Source organism: Crotalus tigris, unplaced genomic scaffold (assembly GCF_016545835.1).
Source record: "Crotalus tigris isolate CLP2741 ecotype Arizona unplaced genomic scaffold, ASM1654583v1 scf7180000018829.1913635, whole genome shotgun sequence".
In the NCBI taxonomy this organism is placed as follows: domain Eukaryota; kingdom Metazoa; phylum Chordata; class Lepidosauria; order Squamata; family Viperidae; genus Crotalus; species Crotalus tigris.
In genome coordinates this window covers 1,683,550-1,704,143 of record NW_024097219.1, presented here as the reverse complement: position 1 = coordinate 1,704,143, position 20,594 = coordinate 1,683,550, and the positions used below count along the sequence as shown (strand labels likewise).

Sequence of the window (20,594 nt, the reverse complement as noted above, 5' to 3'; positions counted from 1 at the left end):
AGAAACACTGGTCTGGAATGATCTCTTGGTTGAGCAGGGTGTTGGACTAGAAGACACCGGAGATCCCTTATTCTGGCTATGCTGAATGTAGCATAGCCAGAATAAGGGACCTAGCTCAAGGGTAGGCAACCTTGGCTCTTTTATGACTTATGGATTTCAACTCCCAGCATTCCTGAGTCAGCATGGCTGATTCAGGAATTCTGGGAGTTGAGGTCCATGAATCCCATCCCTGAGCTAGGTCCCCAATGCATAATACTGTTGTCTTAAAATGTCTGAGCTGATCAGCTTACCCCCTCTGCCGGATAAAGCTGATAGTGCAGCAGCCAGGATGCTTGCCCTTAGACATCAGATCCACCCAACTGGAAACCTTCCTGCTAACAGAAGTTTGTGCTGGCTGAAATGAACTGTTAGCTCTAAGCCTGCAGAGATTGATGCACCTGGGCTCTCTGCTTACTGTACTCATTTGAAATAATTGAGTAATAAATTTTAGTGACTCACAGCCTTACCCCCTCTTGATTTATTGATTTGTGACTGATTCTTGAATTATCACTTAAGCATCTGCACTGGCAGAGCAAGGCCTCTCCTCCTTTTTACTGAGGCCTGCAGTTGTTTACAGCAAATTTCCTGCTGCTTCTATTCAGGGAGCACATCTGGATTTGCTTAGTCAAGCAAAGCAGGAAGTGGCTCCATTATTGTCTTCAGATGGTGGCAACAGGAAATCTTCTTTCCATCCACTCCATGCATTTGCTGCAGCCCGTAAACTGAGTTCCTGAAAAAAAGAACCCCTCTCATTTTTCTACACAGACTGATGGCCTCTATTTTAAGACTGGTCTGTGTTTCAAAGTACTATAGCTCTAAAGCTTTGAAACAATCCAAAACAAATCCTAGTATACTGTACTGTAATATTTGTTTGTGTATACAGGTGTACACATATACATACATATCCATTTATTTGTGTGTGTATATATGTGGGCTATGCATAAAAAATGTGATAGATTCTGCCGTTCTGTGGATTTTGTGGCTTTGACCCACTGTAGCAACACTTATTCTATATTTTTGTAGTTCACCAACTTCGTATGGTTTGCATATCAAAGTGCACTCTAGCCCATGAAGTTTATACTGCAATAAACCCTGTATGGTTTGTTAATTAAACTACAGTTTCAGTTGGTTTTGATGCTCTAATTTGGGGGCCTTCAAACTTGGCCCTTTTATGACTTGTGGACTAACTCCCAGAATTCCTCAGCCAGGCACGCTGGCTGAGGAATTCTGGGAGTTAAAGTCCACAAATCATAAAAGGGCCAAGTTTGAAGACCCCTGCTCTAATTCATAGGTTCAAATCTTTTCTTCTGAAGGTATGTCCTATTTATTAGGCTCAGGTTGATGGCTATTTATTTATTTATTTGTATTCTGCCTTTATTATCCTTACAAATAATTCAAGGCAGCAAACATATTCAACACACCTTCCTCCTCCTATTTTCCCCACCACAACTCTTTGAAGTAAGTTGGATTAATAGTGACTGGCCCAAAATCACCCAAAGACATGGCCAAAGCGAGACTAGAACTTACGGTCTCCAGCTTTCTAACTTGGTGCCTTAATCACTAGACTAACCTGGCTCTCTATTAGAGTTCCATTAAGAAAAAAGGTGAATTCATAAACCTAAAAACCAAGATTCCTTTTTTTTTTTGTATAAGAGTGATGATCTTAAGAGCTTTTCACATAACCAAACATCTACATGACAACTCTTTCTCACAGTGCTTCACAATACTTGCCTTTTTCTCTTTCTGATCTTTTGCACTGTCGAAGTGAAGTGCTGTGTTCCAACTTATTAATCAAAAGACACTGTAAAACTATTATTTTTCTAAAGAGAAAGATAATGGGATGTTCTCATCCAAATGCATACCAAGAAGTATAAGAGGTCAGGCAATTATAAAATCAAATTCATAAAAATCATTTCTCTTAGAATTCCCAGTTCTTAGATGTTTTCTTCCTCTAGGCATGTGGAGAAAATCGGTTTAGATGGAAGATTATTTCAATATATGATTAATATGCACCAAGATGGAAAGATTTGGCCTTACCCACCATGGAGGAATGGTTGGTGAAACCGACAAAATTTCCTGAGAGGGATAAACTGATTTCTTTGATTACAGAAAAGACAATATTTATGTTTATTGATGACTGGAAAACTCTTATAGACTTTTTGAGTAAAAATGAAAGTGATTTATGGTTTTGATGATTAGACAGGATAGATTATAGAAAGAAGAAAATCATGATGTAACTATAGTGAGGGGTTAAAGTATAATTGTACTTATAACTTCTATGAAGAATTTTGGAAGATGCTTCCTTATATCTTTTCTTTTTTTCCCACTTTTTGCTTTTTTCTTGTACTTTTAGCTTTTTCTTTTATTTCTCTTTCCTTTTCACGTTCTCTGTTATATTTTAGATTGCATTAGATTTTATTATTAAAACTTTCAATAAAAAGTATATATATAAAAAAGAGAAAGTTGACTTAGTGACCTGTTATTAATTACTGTTGCCAGGAGGGCAAGCTTTCTGGATGCAATTGTTAATCTTGATAATAGCTGTTTGGATTGTTTAGCAATTTTGCCGTGCTTTTGTTTATTATGGATAATTAGTTGCAGTAGTTATATTAAGAACTTAATACACTAACCAATTAAATTGCAATTATTTATGAGCAGACCAAGGGCATCTATGCAATTTCCATGTATCACGTTATCTCAGAAATAAGCAAATCGCACAGTGGCTTCAAGTTACATATGAAGTTAAATTGCACAACTGAATGATCTATCTTGGCATATTGTAGCTGTAACTATTGCTTTGGTTTCCCCCAATGCATAATACTGTTGTCTTAAAATGTCTGAGGCTCAATTTTCAGAGTAAATGCCATTCCATTAACTGAGGAACTACAGAAGGGAAACAGAGCTTCTAAATCCAGATCTCTGTTGTCTGCATTCTAACACTCTATAGGGTTTAAGAAAATGGGCATCCTATCAGATCCACATACATTAAGCCACCTAGCATCTTATGGAGCAAAGATCTCTTCTCAAGCTGAGCTCTTAAATGCAAGCAAGATACTGCACTCTAGTGGAAATAAAAGAGCAGGACCAAGCAATTATGAGAAATGTACATACTTGGAGTAGCTATGTATTTAGTAGCTATATATAATAAAGCTATATATTTACAGTAAAAGTTTGAATATTAAGCTGTTAGTATATTACATTATAGGTTAAATGTTAAGCTATATTAAAGTTATATATTAAATAGTGTAAATATTTATATCTAAAGCACTGTCTCTATCCCTGTATGAATTAGCAATAATTTCCCAAAGTCTTATTTTTTCCCCCATTTGTACAATCTTGGATCATTAAAGCAGGAATGGAAGAAACCCAAGGCTTTCATCACTGAGTTATCATCTTCAGTACATGTGGAAATATTACAACCAATAGTTCTAGTACCAGCAATATAGGGAAATGATTTGTAATAGTTGGAAAGGAGTGAAGAGAATCAAGATTCTACAGCAACACACAATTAAGATGACAAATATTATTATTGATTGCCTGAGATCATGGTATTGCAAAACAAAAATAATCAGATATCCTCTTAGCCTTCAAAGAATGGAACAGGCCTGGAGGACTTTATCTCCATTCAAACCATCACCGTGCATTATCCCTACTTGGATGTTGTAGCTATTGAGGCAAGACAAACACAAGATATACAGATCAGAAGAAAGTCAGGCCTTGGGACTTGGCCTCTCAGCTGGAGGAGTTTATTAAGGCTTGTCCACATGATTAGAGTTTTTGTTTTTACCACCACCTCCTTCTCTACTAAGCATGGTAACCAACTTGTGTCTGAACGCACCAGTTCCTCTTGCTTTGGGCCTACCACTCCTTTCACCTCTACTTGAAGTCTCCTGACCATCTAGCAGATGAGATGGACACTGTCTGTCCGGAGAGGAGTCCGCCCTTGGACTTGAGCTAAGATGGCCGCTCAAGCGCTTGAGTGTTTTAGGACTATCGTAAATGGGTAATTGGTCATGGTTGTTGCTGCCCTCAAGGGAGTCTCTGTAGCTGAAGCCAAGACATTCTGAGCCGGAGGGACGCTGTTCCAGATCCTGCAGGTTCTCGTAGAGATGGTCTGAGAGCTGTGCTCCTTGCTCTTGGGATTCCACCTCTGTCTTGCCCCAAGGCTGAAACATGAGAGGAAAGCTCTTGCCAATGGAAGCATAGATGATGGGTGTTTCAGGAGACTCAAGCTCTGGGGAAAGAGAGTGGTTTTCGCTAGAGAGGCTAATTTCCATGCTCCCCTTTGGAAGTGGTTGCATTTCCTCCAAATTCTCTGTGCCAGTGGGCCAGGACCACACCCCGGCTTTCTGCATAGAGTCTTGAGCTTGAGAAATCCCAGCTTTCTTGTTGTTCTCCATAAGGATGGCCTTCTGATGTCCTATTGCAGCCGAGACAGCCTTGCATATTTCTACAGCCTGTGAAGTATTAAAAGTGAAGAGGCCCTCTCCTGAATCACAGCGGCGACCTGCCTCAAAAGAGAAGACAGTCTGGGGAGAGAGAAGAAAAAAGAAAACTTCAACAGTTATTCTAGAGCAGTGGTTCTCAACCTTTCTAATGCCGCGACCCCATAATACAGTTCCCCATGTTGTGATGACCCCCAACCACTTATACATCACTGGGTGCCAGGGGCGTGGCCAAAGAAAAGGGGAAAAAAAATGGCGGACAGCTTTGTTTGGCGACCCCCGTGAAATGGTCGTTCGACCCCAAATGGGGTCCCGACCCACAGGCTGAGAACCACTGTTCTAAAGTAATTGCTAGCAATCAATCTATCAATTATTTATTTGACTTAAGTGCCGCTTGACTCCCATCAACTCAGGGCACATTATGAAACCATAAAAACAAATAGCAAATATACAAGAAAAACAGAAAACTAAGTAAGAGGGCAAATCTGGTCTGCAAAGCAAAACAAAAAAATAAAAATAAAAATCATACACCAAGTAAGTCACCCAGCCCAGAACCTAGAGAAAAGCCAGGCCTTTAAAAACCCTCTGGAACACTATCAGAGTAGGAGCTATCTAGATCTCATGAGGAATCTCATTCCAGAAGGAAGGCAGGGCTGGGTCTTGCCTTGCTATGGCACTTCCTGTTTGACCTTCTTCTCATTTCTGTTGTTAATTTCCATATTTCAGTGCTTAGGGAAAAAAAAGTTCTGGTGTTCTGCATGTGAGAAACATCTTTTGACGAGTACAGTTAGTTCTCGACTTATGACCACAACTGAGCCCAGAATTTATGTTGCTAAGTGACAACTTAGTTAAGTGAGTTCTGCCCCATTTGATGATTTTTCTTGTCACATTTGTTAAGTGAATCACTGTAGTTGTTAAATTAGGAACCTGGTTGTTAAGGGAATCTGGCTTCCCCATTGACTTTGACGGTCAGGTCGCAAAAGGGGATCACATGACCCTGGGACACTGCAACCGTCATAAATATGAACCAGTTGTCAAGCATCCAAATGCAAATCGTGTGACCGTGCAATGATGCTGCAATGGTCATAAGTGTGAAAAATGGTCACAAGTCACTTTTTTCAGTGCCGCTGTAGCTTCAGTCACTAAATGAACTGTTGTAAGTCGAAGACTACCTGTATAGCTGTATAGGTGTGCAGCTTTGGTTATTTTGAAACATGCTGATGGCCTCATGACCTGATTAGGGCCTGTCAGTAACCTTCACAGAAACCGATGTCCCTCTTATAATGGGCAGTATGAATAGACTGGAGGAACTGGAGGAAGAGCCGCAACCAACGCAATGGTGAGATTTAAAAAAAAACTGAGTCTGAAATAGAAATGTGAATTGAGAAAGCATCTCGGAGTTGACCATTTCCAGTTCTCTTGAAGATAGAGGAAGAGGGAGGCACATTCAGACTTGTAAGATTCTGTTAATGCAACCCTACAATAAAAGTCGCATTAGCATGATAACTTTGATTTCCTAGTCTGGTCTACTTGGGGGACTGACAACTGTCTCATGTGCTACAAGTGAGGAAATCCTCCATGTGTGATGCTCTACAGTCTTTTCTGCCGTAAACAAAGAGAAAGAGAAGAAAGAAGCAGCTACTTACCTTTTCCTGGCCAAATCTTCGGAGGAAGGTATAAGGCCAGCTATAGTGAATTTGTCCAGACTGCACATCCTTCAGGACCAGTTGCTCAGGAAAAAGGACCATCAGGTAGTTCCCTTTCAACAGACATCTTGCAGAAGCCTCTGTTGGGAATACGCTCACTGGGAACTCACACACTGTTGGAAAAAATATTAGACTTATTATTTATTTATCTAAGAATCTTTCTTAATCCTTTACATAATCCTTCAGTGGTGATTGTCGTACCATTTTTTTTTTTAGGAACCATGGATGTCTCAGTTTTAAGTTTTCTCATTCTGTTGTGACTATTTGGGTTTGAAAACATGAACCCAATTTATTTATTGATTTAAAAAGACTTACTAGCCACCCGGTTTATGTACTGTAACATTAGGCAGCTACAGAAAAAAATTAAAAGCTGTTGGAAAATAAACAGAACATCCTTGAAGAACAAAATAAAGCAATCAGCTCCGGAGAGCAGGAAAAGTCTAATTGATAAAAATACTGAACTTGAAGACTTAGTTTTAAACCCTGAGTACAACTATGGATTCACTTTTAAAAGTAGAATTTGCGACACTATCTCCTGATATTGTGGATGCTTACATTATTACTTTATTCCATAATGATGGTTGCCGTTCGATAATCTTTGTCAGCACTGACACAATGGAGGATCAGATATGGACTAACAAAGCCGAGTACTGGAATGTGTATCACAATGGTGAACAGCCTTTGTGTGGAGGTGGGACTGCACTTAGCATGGGGAGATTGCACTCCTGTTAACTTGGATGGAACCAGGACAAAAACAATTTAGTTTAACTTAAGTAAAATTAAAGGTATGTTAAATTAAATTAAACCTATAATCTGATGATAGCTTTGGATGAAAAACTGGGATCTCTAACCACAGCTTTGGGGCCACAGACTGAGCTTCCACTGCTCTAGTGCAATCTCAGCTAAAAGAAGTTGTTAAGCTTGGATTTCTTTAGAGGGTTTTTTTTTTGTCAGCACAAATGAGTGTTAACCCCTTTAATGCCCTGGCTGGCTATCGGTTTTTCATCCCGACCTTGGGCATACGTACTTTCCTTCCAGGATGAGTAGATGGAATTCTCCTCCATTAGGGGTTGAGAGCTTTGGGTGTTTCCAACTGTACTGGACTGGGACTGTCTCCTCTGCATCACCAGAGCAAAAGTGAAAGAAATAAGAGGGATTCTCAGTTAATTACCTTATAAAAGCAAAGTTGCAACATTTGAATGGCCCCTTTATCACAACATAACCACCACCTTGTATCACCATATCCAGAAACCCTTGCTGCAACTTATAATTTGAAATGTTTACATCCCACCCTCCAAAATTTCAAGGTCCTCTATGTATTATTATTTCCACCCACCAGTAAAATAGGTTGACTGAGTGCACTTTGAACTTGGTCTCCACAGTCCTACTGCAACACCCTGACCACATTACTACACCGAATCTCAAACCTTATCAATCTGATATGCAATTAAAGCTACTGATCTACCTATTTAATTCCAATACTTTTACCTGTTATTCATCTTTGTATCTGGAAGCTGCAAGCTACCCTCTATAATTACACCAATTACAGTATTTGCATAGAAAAACCCTACTCAAACCAAATTCATGATTTTGTTTGTAACATAATAATCATGGAAAACATTCCTCTCTGTTATTTGTTACTTTAGGGATAAACCCTACTAGGCAAGAGCCCAAATGAATAGAGTTGAGAAAGGGGAAAACGATGATGAAACTATGTAAACATTACACCTGACTTCCTATAAATTCTTGCTGGAAGAAAGATCTCTGAAAGATCTTTTTCTGAATAAGAAACCATAATTTTGTTACGTTAGCAATTCCAGAATTTCCAGTACTATGCTGCTATGTGGTTCACTCAATTAATCTCTAAGAGTTTTGGAAGCAGAACTGCATTTTTAAAATTGAGAAATAAAATAAAATAAGTAAACGAAGAGCGTCCATTATTATAGCAGTCTCCTCCAGAAATTCTTCATGCAGTGTTTCAAGAAGCTACTGAAATGAGAATGGAATCCTGAAATTTTAGGGTTGGAAAGTCAGTCACCCAACCTTCCATGAATAATATTAACAGCAACCTGGGGGGGAACAACTCCATTAAGCTTTGGATTGGACAACAAAACTTTTGGGCCTGAGAAATCATCCTATAGTTCAGTTCAAGTCGATGCAAGTGGATGCCATTCAATTAAGTACTGTAATGTACTGTATTGATCAATACCTGAAAAGCTAGTTGGCAGATGCATTCAATCCATTCACTTGGTTGATCTGCTGCGAACAACCAACTGCGTTCCAGCATGCACAAGTAGAAAGGTGCCGTGTCCCTGGGAGAGCTCCGGTCTTCAGCTCTTTCCACAGAGACACAGTCCGAGAGGCGAATCACTTTACGTTCCCCTTTCCTCAGGGTTGTTTTTCCCGCTGCAACACCGTCACGTGCTTCAAAATACTCAAGACGGGCAACACCAAAAGGACTGTCAGCAAAAAGCTGGACCCATACTTTCCGCCAAGACTTCTGTGAACGGAGGCAAAGGGATGGGCGATGAAACAATCCAGGAAACAAATCCAATTGCAGTCAAATATTTGCACCCAGGAGGAAGAAATAAGAAAGTAAGTCTTTAAGTAGCCGTGCAGAAAGAGAAACAAAACATGATTCTCCTGCTACTGAGCTACTCACAGAAGTAGGAGCCAATGTATAGGATCACAAAAAGGCAAACCTTTCCCCCCCCCATTATTCCATAATCCCTCTGCGGCATTTAATAATCATAGAATGTATTTGTACAATTGCCTCATCTAGTATCGGGCCCAGGATATAATGTCTTTGCTCCTTGAAATCATATAAAAATGTAAATTTCTAATCCTCGTGGAATTCAAAGCTGCAGACTTGAGAGTGAGTAATGGCTTCAGGGCCCTCAGCTATTATTTATTGGATCAGCTCATCTTCAGACAGTGCCTGTCCCTTCCCTTTTGGCACTGCATTTCATAGTCTGAAGTCAGCGATTGAGCAAGTAAAATATAGTAATTTCCATTGCACAAGTCAAATATGTAATTTGTTCAAAAAAGGCCGAAGGAAAGTGCACTATTTTTCCTAAGCAGGTTTGTCTCTAAAACAGAACATACCCCAGATTCAATACTCTATCTTTCCAGACAGAATTAAAATCTGTCTAAATCTTATAAAATTGCTGCCGATCAGTATCCATAATTCTCGCCAATGTAACTGTTCTGAGCTATTTTCAACACCCACCCACCCAATTTCTAATGCAGCAGCTTAGAATCAGAAGATCAGAGGCTGGAGAGGACTTCCAGAGAAGTATAGGCAAAATGTCTGAAAATGATGGAAATACTGTTGAGAAGATGGGAAGCACCAGATTTAGGAAGACTAGTATACATGTTTGGAAGATGAGGATTATCGTGGTACTCACCTACACCGTGGTGCTCCTCCTGTAAAATTCCTCAATGAGTAGCAGTTATCAAAGGGATACACTCAATCATTGTTAAGTTGTGAGTTGTTTAACATGGCTTAATGATTTAACATGTTTAATATGGTTTATTCCGGAAAGAATATCAAACCAAAGCATAATTAGTAAGAGCTACTTACTTCTGCAGAGTATGAAATGAGAAAGCTGTTAGAAACAGCATCTCAGTTGGCTATGAAATTTAGCCAATTTTGGGTTAAGGCAGCAGGCTAAAAACCAGGAGGTTGTGAGTTCTAGTTCCGCCTTAGGCGTGAAAACCGGCTGGGTGACTTTGGGCCACTCTTTGTCAGCCACAACTCACCTCACAGGACTGGTATGGGAAAAAATTCGAGGAGGGAGGAGTATTAGATATGTATTATCTAATGGGATAAAAAAAATTAAAAACAAAAACAAAAACAGAATTCCAGGTAACTGAATATAGAATTTCTGTGTTTTTAAAAGCAAGTTAAGAATTTGGTATGAAACATATTTTTCCACTAGTGCTAAGGACTAATACTGAGGCCTGGAGACCCTAGCCTAGTGATGGCGAACCTTTTAGAGACTGAGTGCCCCCAAACCGCCCCACCCCCCTGCCCCCACTCTGCCCCATCGCCACCGCCTCGACAGCCTGCCACAGGAGATTGCCCAGGCGGCCCTGCAGCGCCATGGCGGGCACGCCCTCCACCTGCACCCCGCTGCATCATCTGCGTGTGATGGGGCGCAAGGGTGGCATCTTGTCTCTGCTGCCTGGCTGCCATGTTCTTGGCTGCGCTGCTCCATGCGGGCTGCGCCCAGGGGTGACACTCCTCCGGAGGGGCTGCTGGTGAGAAGGGGGCCAAGGGGGGAGGTGGGGCTGGAGCAACAGCCCATGTGTCCACAGAGAGGGCTCTGAGTGCTGTCTCTGGCACGCGTGCCATAGGTTCACCACCACTGCCCTGGCCATTCAAGTGGTAACAGCATATTTTAGCCTATATCCCTTTCCATGAAGTCCAATTTTCAGAGTAGTTACAATAAAACGAGAAAGCAACTTCAACTTGGCATTTAATTTTGCCTGCCAGTAGCCATTTCCCAAACTTCAAAGTACAATCAGAGATTAACGAAAGAGGATTGAAATCTAGTTCCTTGATGTGTCAGTTGTCACCAGTAACCAAAAATGCCAGTTAGAAAGTCTTCAGTTGGTTTCACCCTTTGAGATGGATTTTGGCTTCATTGGGAGCCACCAGACCTAGCCACTAACCCCATGGAAATACTTTCAAGAAATGCCAGACTATTATAAACCAGGTTATGGCTCCTTTTCAGTCCCGGGGGTGTCATCTGACATCTGCCAGCCATGGCCTAAAACGCAAATGACTGAAAATGAGAGAATCACTGAACCATTTTGATTTCGTACTCGTGACTTCCCCACCTCACTGCCAAATTTTACTTTTGGAAAGACTTTGATTGTACTTGCATTAGTTGGCGGCTGCAACTCCAGGGCTGACAAAAGATAAGAAAGTGAAGAGGGTGGTGAATAGGATAAAGGGATCCAAGCCTCCCTCCATCCCAGCCTCAACAGGGGTGTCATAAATTTAAAAAGGTCTGAGCTTATCCCAGGTCTCCCTTACTTGGGAGACTCAGTACTCGGTACAAAGACCCTGGTCTTGGGTTTCTCCATTCAAAGGCAGACCCTGCAAAGGAATCTTGTCCATATTCCATTCAGAACGATTGCTTCAGGCCAACTTCACATTCTGCCAACAGATACATTTATACTACACTCCTTAATGTATTCAGCATTTAATTTTATTTATTTGATGTAATCATATCCAGAAACAACAGAGTATAGAGCTGTACGCTCACAATTCAATATGACAATAAAGCAAGAGAATGGAAAATAAATATTAGATAATCACAGCCACTGCAGGCTCTGCCTTGTACGACCAAGGCTAACACCTTAAGCCCCAACAGTGGAAAGTATAAAGAAAATTTTCCTTAACTTTGACAAGACAAACAAAATCCACAAATCCATACACCTCTACCTTCAAGATTCTGTAGAATCAGCTTTCCCATTACAAGTGAGATACCACATTTACCTTCCCAAATTTGGGGTGCTGAATATACAGGATCCCATCTTTCGTAGGGTGCTCCATAGGAGTAAGATCCAAGCTAGCAACCCAGTAAAATGTGCGACAGAGGCTGTCAAGATGATGAGCTCTTGTGGCTGCCCAAGAGATGAGTCAGTAAGTATGATAGTGCAGGCAACTTCCTCTGCCTGCTAACTTCCTCTTTGGGGCCTGCAGGCACCCAGAAAGTTATAACAGGCAAAAAGTCCCAAGAGAGACAGACTGTCCCAGGAGACATTTAACTCAACAGTTTGAGAAGGCAAGAATGACTCTTTTGCAGCTGCAGAAGCTGTCATCCAAAACAGAGCTGTTAGAGAAAACAACATGGCTGGAAATAGATGGGTGGAGTCAAGGCAAGGGGTAAATAAAATTATATAAACTGTTTTTATAGTGACCAGAAACTAGTAGTAAGACATGAACTACATACCAAGTCTCTGCCTCCTCATTATGGTCATCTGCTGAAGAGCTAGGCAATATTTGTCCAGCGCACGTGACAATGTCTGATGCAACAGATTATTGCAACAATAGCCTGCTACCCTCAAGAAAGAGTATACTGAACAGTTTAAAAACAAGCAGGTGTTAAAAAAGGACGGAGCATGCCTTTAAAGAATGTACAACCACAGATATCAAGGTGATGTGACTGCCCCAAATTAGCACAAAATGTTCACACAGAAGGCAACATAGGAGATAGAACAACCAAGCTCTTCACCTTGAAGTAGGAACAATATTTTCAACAGAAGCATTAAGATCCCCAAATGGAAAAAAAATCCTTATCAGCCTGTTTCCTACTTCTGTAGTGATAGTTGTTCCAGAAACTGCATTGGAATTATTTCAGAAAAGATGCCTTTCCAGACCCACCCCCCTCATTGATTTGCCTATGCCTAGACAAACGGCAGAATCAGTCTAGAAGTCCATGGAGCTGTGTGCCAGATAGTCCTTGCGTCCAATGTTGCTGACTTGCTTGGTCTGCATGGCTTCCAGTTTGGGGCAATCTGTGATACGGTGACCCAGCCCCCCGCAGAAAGCACAGCCTCTTTCTCCTGGAAGAGAAAATACTGCATCAGTTAAAGTTCAGATCACTGAAAGGTGATTACAACATGGGAGGAGTAGAAAGATTGTCTATGCAGCTCTCAGTCACAAGACAGGCCTATCTTTTAGCAGTAACGTGACTTTAAAAAAACCTCCCGCTCTTTGTGAAAAAATGCACCTGGCCGGCATCTAATTTGCGTAGCAGTTATTTCATTCCTTCCTTCACTAGGCCACAAAGCAGATAAATCCTTCCATTTCTTTGAATAGCAGATGACCCTAATTCCAATAAGCTTTCACCTAACACAGCCATGCTAAAGGTTGAACAGTAAAACTATTCTAGTCTGTCGGGCCTCTCCTCATCCTACTCTTTACGAACCAACTACTTACCTCCAATATCCAACATGGACTCATCTCCACAATGCAACACTTGAAGCACGGGAGGCACCTTCTGCTTGGCCTCCAGCAGCAGCGCCTTCAAATCCATGAGTACTGATTCATCTAGGGGTCAAGAGACAAGTCGTGTGGGCGAAGGCCAATGTCTCAAATGCATTTCAATTACAGTAAACAAGGGGCACGGCTTACACAAACAGCTATCTCTATAAGGTATCTCTTGTGATATCCCCAAGCCACCCACTGATCATCTCCTAGCTCCCTAGAACAGGGGTAGGCAACCTTGGCTCTTTTATGACTCGTGGACTTCAACTCCCAGAATTCCTGAGCCAGCTAAGCTGGCTCAGGAATTCTGGGAGTTGAAGTCCACGAGTCATAAAAGAGCCAAGGTTGCCTACCCCTGCCCTAGAATATTCTTTGTTGTTAATGATTCATTAGGAAGCATGACTGGATGAGCCCAGCTGACAAAAATATAATTAGCTGAAGTTCATTCATCCTTCACCGTCATCCTTCCTCTGGCTCTGTTCATCACAGACCAGCTTTTATAACCGTCTTTCTCAGTTCCTTACCACAGGCTTTGTTGATGAAAGTGGTGGCAATGCCAGTATTCCCTGAGCGGCCCGTACGCCCAATCCGATGAACTGGGGAGGGGAAAAAAATCAGACGCAAATATCATTTTTAGCCAAAAGAAATATGACTTGATTATGCTTCCTCAACAAAGCGAATTACAGTAGCCAGGGGAAATTAGTTTAAGAACAGACCGGAAACAGACCATTCAGCTTCCCCATCAGGCCGATTGAAGCCTGTCTAGTGAAAAAAAAAAAAAAATCCTGAAAAGCCCTTCCCACTCCTCATGAATAATGTTATGATGTGACACACTTTACATGTGGATACACAGTGTTACAATGTTTTCTTTTTATGACTCTGTAATCCAGTGGTTCTCAACCTGTGGGTCGGGACCCCATTTGGGGTCGAACGACCATTTCACTGGGGTCGCCAAACAACGCAGTCCGCCATTTTTTTCTCCTTTTTCTTAGCTGTGCTACTCCCTTTTATTTTATTGGCTTTTGAAAGCCAATAGAATAGACTCTCTTGAATAGAGTCTAATTCTATTGGCTTTCAAAAGCCAAGAGGAATTGTCCAGGCTGTCTCTGCCCTGCTGAGCCCGCCAAAAGTCCCAGTCTGCAAACGGTGCTGCACCAGTTGAGTAGTCCTCGACTTACGACTGGTTGAGTAGTCCTCGACTTACGACCGGTTGGGGGGGGGTCGCGGCATTAAAAAGGTTGAGAACCACTGCTGTAATCCCTTTTATAGGGGATTACATATGCATATATATGGTTCCATATACCCACCAAGAGCCACATTCCAAATAAAATCAGTTCAAAAGCTAGTTCAAAATGCAGTGGCATGAACAGTAATGGGCATGCCCATGTAATACCTCAGCTCTGTGAACAGTACTGCTCGCGGGTTTGCCTCTGGGAGCAATTTAAAATACTGGCTGTTATCAACAAAGCCCTACACGGCATAAGGCCCAGTTAATTGAAAAAAAAAAACCACCTGTGTCCCATAATATATGACCCACAGATTCAATGGGGGTGACATGCTCCAGGTTCCTTTAATTAAATCAAATACTCTATCAGAAGCCCCTTTGTTCAGTAGCCGCCCCTGCCCTCTGGAGCGAAGTTTCCCCTGAGATCCCAGTGGCCCCCAATCTGGTACTGTTCAGAAGAGCCGTGAAGACCTGACTCTTCACTCATGCTTTGGGCAAGGGACAGTTAGGGCCCTCACTTCATCGCACCTGCTGTCTTTGACCTTTATTTTTATGATTTAATGATCTGATTGTAATTTCTTTGTTTGACTGTCAAGCTGCCAGAGACATTGAGAGTCAGGCAGCATTCAAGTAATACATTATGATTGTTCCAACAACATAATCCATATTTGCAAAATGATGCAGATGATACCACTTGTCCCCTTAGCCTACGAGAAGCTCTGTTTGGTGCCACAAAAGGAATTCAAATTCCCAGACAGCAGGGAGGAGCCTCGTTTCTTCCTAATCTTTGGGCATCCTCAGCAGCTGATACCCGTTGCTATTTTGCATCTCCCAGCCATTCGTTTCTTGAACTCTTCCCAGTCATAAAGCTAAAAGATACAGTAATACATGATAAGAGGAAAAGCTAGCAGGTGTCTCATATCCTATTTTAGCTGAACCCATTTTAGAACTCAGCTACTGTCAATATAACTTCTGCAGCAGACCAGCAAGCCAAATTCTGCTGATCAAATTGTTTTTTTCACATTTTTTTTAAAATATTGTTTTTGTCACACTGGATAAATTCTGCATATGTTTAAGGATTCCAACAAATGAACCTGGTAATTACCCCCTCCCCCCCTCAGGAGTCTCTCTATTTCATACCATAATTTTCTATCTCTTCGGGCATGTCATAATTGATGACATGCTGGATGGCTGGGAAATCCAAGCCTTTGGAGGCAACATCTGTGGCAACAAGAACATCCTTTTTGCCATCCCGGAAAGCCTCAATAGCCTTTGTCCGTTCCTCTTGGTCTGCAAGATGAAGGGATACATTAAGAAGAGCAGAAGGATTTCACCTCATCCCTAATCCAGAAGCTTCCATTCACTGTGAGCATGATTCACACTCCTGGAACAAGAGGGCCTTTATCTTCATGGCCACTTTATGAAATCACAGCGTGAACTGCTTCATTGTCCAAAGCTGGTTTAATAATTTGTGTTGAGATGCATGTGATACCACAGACAATACTGAGAACTCCCTAAAAGATCTGATACAGCTGCTGGAGCTCCTGCTTGAATCTTCTTTTCTAGATCTTTTTCTAACCGTTACCATGCTTCATACCACATCACTGCAGTTCTGTGATATAAAAGAAGTCCTAACTTCTAATCAAGCTAGAACTCTGTGACTGACAGGAAGATATATTTTCAAAAAGTCTAATCTAACTATAGTTAAGTCAGAAAAACTATCATATATCGAGTTCCTGCACTTTCAGATTACTGCATTTTAGGTCTAGGACCAAAGGAGTACTTTTATTCAAAACCAAAAGGTTTCACAGACCTTTTCCACCATGTATGGCCACAGCCTCTACACCTTTGAGTAATAAATATTCATGAATTGCATCTACATCTGCTTTCTTCTCAGCAAAAATAAGAACCTGCCAAAGAAAGCAAAAGATAAGTGATGCTTGTACTCCAGTCCCTTACTCAAAGGGAGAACCTATTTCAAAAATAAGATAAAATACAATGACAGAACAGCCAAAAATCAGATTGTTTTCATGCAGTACTGCTTCCTTTTCTATGACAAGTGCAGAAAACTCAGATAAGAAGACTTTGGGAGTGATCAGATCAGATCAGGATAGGGTTGAACTTACAGGTGGTGGAGTCTTCTGTAGACATTCAAGTAGATATACCATTTTAGCTTCCTCCTTCACATATTCTACTTCCTAGATAGAACCAGAGAAACATAGTGAAAGATACTACCCAGAAGTCAGCACAGGATGGCTCATTAGGGCTCAATAGATTAGGACCTTGAAGTAGTGAGTATAGATATGAAAAACCAAGGTTGAGATTATGCATGAATAAAGATAATGTTGCTGAATAAGATGCTATAATAATTAAATAATGAACGAACAGAACATTTTAAGATCTGTCTTACCCAATACCCACAAACTAAAGAACTGACAGGGAGCTCACTATAATTTGGACTCCCTACGCAGTACAGTTTGAGGTACAATCAGACCCAGGCTAAGGAAGTGCTCTAAACCTAGTGACATACCTGTATGACATCTAAACTGGCAGCTCCTGCACGTCCCACATTGATTGTGATTGGCTTTACAAGGGCACTCTTTGCAAAATTCTGAATCTTTTTAGGCATGGTGGCACTGAAGAGCAGGGTCTGCCGTTGTCCCTAAAAGAGAAGCACAGATGGTAAACAAGAAATGATGGGACTTCCGGTCCTGCACAGCAGTGCAGCAGTCGAGGGGTTCGGGACTCCATGCCCTTCAGCTGAGTTTCTTCCTGTTAGGGGACCCTAAATGGGCCAGAAGCCGCCCCAAAGAGGCGGCAAAGAAGGAAGGAAGTCCCGGGGATCTCAGAGAGACAGCGGTCGACTCAATCGGTCCAGAAGCCTTCCAAAAATCAACAGGAGAAAGGCTAGCCTAACTTCAGAGTCTAGCCCAGTGGTTCTCAACCTTCCTAATGCCGCAACCCTTTAATACAGTTCCTCATGTTGTGGTGACCCCCACCTCCCCATCCAGCTGGCCGGGGAGGGGGGGCAGGAAGGCCGCTCCGCCAGCTCTGCCCAGCCTGGTTGGAGAAGCACCCAGGCGGAGAGAGGGAGAGAGCCAAGAGGCTTAGTTCAGCCTCCTCCGCGGAAAGGGCTGCAAAGCAGCGTAGCCTCCCTTAGGACAGGGGTAGGCAACCCAAAACACTCAAAGAGCCACTTGGACACATTTCCCACTGAAAACAAAACCCTGGGAACCGCAAAACCATTTTGATATCTAAAATGAAGATAACACTGCATATATCCTTTTTTACCTTTAATGTATGTATGTATGTATATAAGTATGTATGTATCTGTGTTTGTGTGTGTATATATAAAATAAAGGTAAACAAGGATATATGCAGTGTTATCTTCATTTTAGATGTCAAAACGGTCTCTCTCTGTCTCTTTCCTCTCTCCCCTCCCTCCTTCCTCTCTCTTTCCTCTCCCTCTCTCCTCTTTTTTCTTTCCTCTCCCTTTCTCTTTCCTCTTCTCTTTCCCCTCTTTTCTCTTTCCTCCCTCTTTCTCTTTCTTTCTTCTCTTTTCCTGTTTCTCTCTTTCCTCTTTCCTCTTTTCTCTTTCCTCCCTCTTTCTCTTTCTCACTTTCCTCTTTTCCTGTTTCTCTCTTTCCTCTCTCTTTCTCTCTTTCCTCTCTTTCTCTTTCTTCTCTTTCCTCTCGCTCTCTTCTCTCTCTCCCTCTTTCCTCTCTCTTTCCCTCTTTCCTCTCTTTTTCTCTTTCCTCTCCCCCTCTTTCTCTCTTTCCTCTCTCTCTCTTACGGCAGCATCATCGGGGGTCCCCGCTGCCCCCGGCCCGGCCTCCGCCACGTCCTCAGCCGAACAGGCGGGGAGGGGGAGCAGGACGGGAGGCAGCGGCTCCGGTGGCGGCGGCACGGCTGAATTACTAATAGCCAGAAGAAAAAGTGTTTAGTGGCCCACATAGTTTTTTGGCTATGAACTAAGACAAATTATCTCAAGAGGCAGGACAAACATTAAATTTTATCCTATGCTCTTAAGGAAACTGGCTCTTCTTTCTTGTAATGGAGAAAGAAGAATTTTTATAAATAGCTGTTCACAATATATTATTCAAACATCTGTGCTACCTACTCAGTGCTTGATTTCTAAAAAGAGCACATGTACCAGATTGTCAATCTGCCTCGCAATCTTTCCAATTAGTCTAATGTTCTATCAGGTTTATGTAAAACCAACAAATGGTGACATCCAACATACAAATAAGATCCTAACAGGTGCAGATTAGATCTTATGTCTACTACTAACCTAAAGCTTTTATCTCGACCAGGAAAATACCACAGTTATCATTAGCCACATCTCTGGTACAGAAAATGCATAAGGCTGAGAGAAAAATAATCAAGGAATATGCTCAAAGGTTGACTGGGATCACGTTTGGAGCAAAGTCTTCCCTCCCTAGTACCTTGAAATAGGAAAAGATGGTGCGGATATCTCCTTCAAAACCCATATCAATCATCCTGTCAGCTTCATCCAAAGCCAGGTAGCGGCAGACATCCAGACTGACCATCTTTTTCTGTAATAGATCCATGAGACGGCCTGGGGTTGCCACCATCATGTGTACACCACTGTGGGAACAGAAGGTTTAGAACATTGCACTGTGAGAACAGAAGGTTTAGAACATCCCGTACTAGTAACAATAACAGAAACATAAGAGTAAAAATATGGTTATTCCCTTGTGAAGCCTCTGTATCTCACCAGGGAAACTACATTTCATAAATGTGGTACCTACACAGATCTTGGCTACAATTTACGGCTTCAGGGTCTCTAGGGGCCTTTCCTATTTTTATCACCACTCAGCAGATCAACTCCTAAATGATGGGAACAGACTGCTGCTTCCTAAGGTGCCACTGGAGCAGGATCATTAAACAATGAGGCTTTCTTTCCTTCCCGGGGATATCATTCAAGATCATTGCCAATAAAAGTGGAATAACTGGTAATTCTGTGCCACATATGCCACACATCCTGGTGAAGCACAGCAAGCCGATGTGAGGGCAGGATGATACATGTGCATGGGCGTTCACATGCACCACGTCAACCCACTATCTATTTTTGCATGTAGAAATAGCTGTGGTTTCCTACTTTCAACAATGAAAATTAGATTAACGTGGCTTTTGCTCTGGACTCGTAGCAAGGCAGGAACCAGATTTAGATATGTATGAAGTCAGTATCAGTGAGATAGAGATCAACATCTTTTCAAAAGAGGAATTTCTGCAGCTGAAAAATAACAGGCCAATCCTACTGCCAATAAAAGCACAATCTTTTTATACAATGTGGGAAGAGGAAGAAAGCGTATTAGATCAAGTAGCTGAATACTGCTTTGCTTCCTTAACCCCCACACAGGGAAAATGTAGCCACTCTGCTTTAAATGTTCTTCAAATGTCACCCTTACTGTTTGATAGTCTCCATTTGTTCTTTCACAGACATGCCACCGATGCAAAGAGCACAGCGCAAGGCAGGCATCCCATCCTCCTGCAGCAGGCGGCAATAGTATTCCAGGATGCCGTGAGTCTGTCGAGCCAGTTCCCTCTGTAGAAACAAAAACCTGATCAGCTAGAGACTGCTGTCACTCAGCCTATTTATTCTCTTGACCAAACCACTCCCCATGCCGAATGCACAAGCACATGGAAACCCGGGGGACTTACTGAGGGGCAGATGATGAGCCCATACGGTCCCTCCCTTTTGGAAAATGGCAGCCTCTTTTCTTGCTCCAGGCAAAACATGATAACCGGGAGGGTGAACACAAGGGTCTTGCCAGAGCCAGTGAAGGCAATACCAATCATGTCTCTACCGGAAAGTCTGTGGAGGAAAGCAAAGGAGCAAATGCTGCAGTTAGAATAAACAGGGCTACAAAAGCTCTTTCCGTTGCACTAGTCACAGAGGTGGAGAGCTGAACTGCCGTGCATGGCAAGACTATGACAGTACAGGTAGTCCTAAACTTACAGCCACAAGTGAGCTCAACTTTTTCTGTTGCTAAGTGAGTCAGTTGCTAAGTAAATTTTGCCCCATTTTATGACCTTTGTTGCCACAGTTGTTAAGTGAGTCGCTGCAATTCTTAAGTAATACAGTGGTTAGGTCAGTGATGGCGAACCTTTTAGAGACTGAGTGCCCAAACTGCAACCCAAAACCCACTTAT

General features: G+C 42.0%; 2 protein-coding genes across 2 annotated transcripts in view; both read right to left on the bottom strand.

Moving 5' to 3' along the window:
* Positions 1-3,547: 3,547 nt before the first annotated feature.
* Positions 3,548-11,818, bottom strand: DOK3 (docking protein 3). Its single transcript, XM_039356743.1, has 5 exons — positions 11,700-11,818; positions 8,400-8,690; positions 7,218-7,308; positions 6,131-6,303; positions 3,548-4,568 (listed from the first exon to the last, which is right to left on the bottom strand). The coding sequence occupies exons 1-5, from the start codon at positions 11,754-11,756 to the stop codon at positions 3,789-3,791; spliced, it is 1,392 nt and encodes a 463-aa protein (XP_039212677.1). The 5' UTR covers positions 11,757-11,818; the 3' UTR covers positions 3,548-3,788.
* Positions 11,388-20,594, bottom strand: part of DDX41 (DEAD-box helicase 41) — a 23,895-nt gene continuing 14,688 nt past the window's right edge. Inside the window, exons 8-17 of the mRNA XM_039356742.1 lie at positions 20,104-20,257; positions 19,851-19,987; positions 18,864-19,026; positions 16,949-17,080; positions 16,545-16,616; positions 16,232-16,328; positions 15,559-15,708; positions 13,718-13,789; positions 13,146-13,256; positions 11,388-12,769 (exon numbers count right to left, since the gene is read on the bottom strand). Coding sequence (XP_039212676.1) covers positions 12,633-12,769; positions 13,146-13,256; positions 13,718-13,789; positions 15,559-15,708; positions 16,232-16,328; positions 16,545-16,616; positions 16,949-17,080; positions 18,864-19,026; positions 19,851-19,987; positions 20,104-20,257 — 1,225 coding nt within the window. The 3' untranslated portion in view covers positions 11,388-12,632. The remainder of the gene's footprint in view (positions 12,770-13,145; positions 13,257-13,717; positions 13,790-15,558; positions 15,709-16,231; positions 16,329-16,544; positions 16,617-16,948; positions 17,081-18,863; positions 19,027-19,850; positions 19,988-20,103; positions 20,258-20,594) is intronic.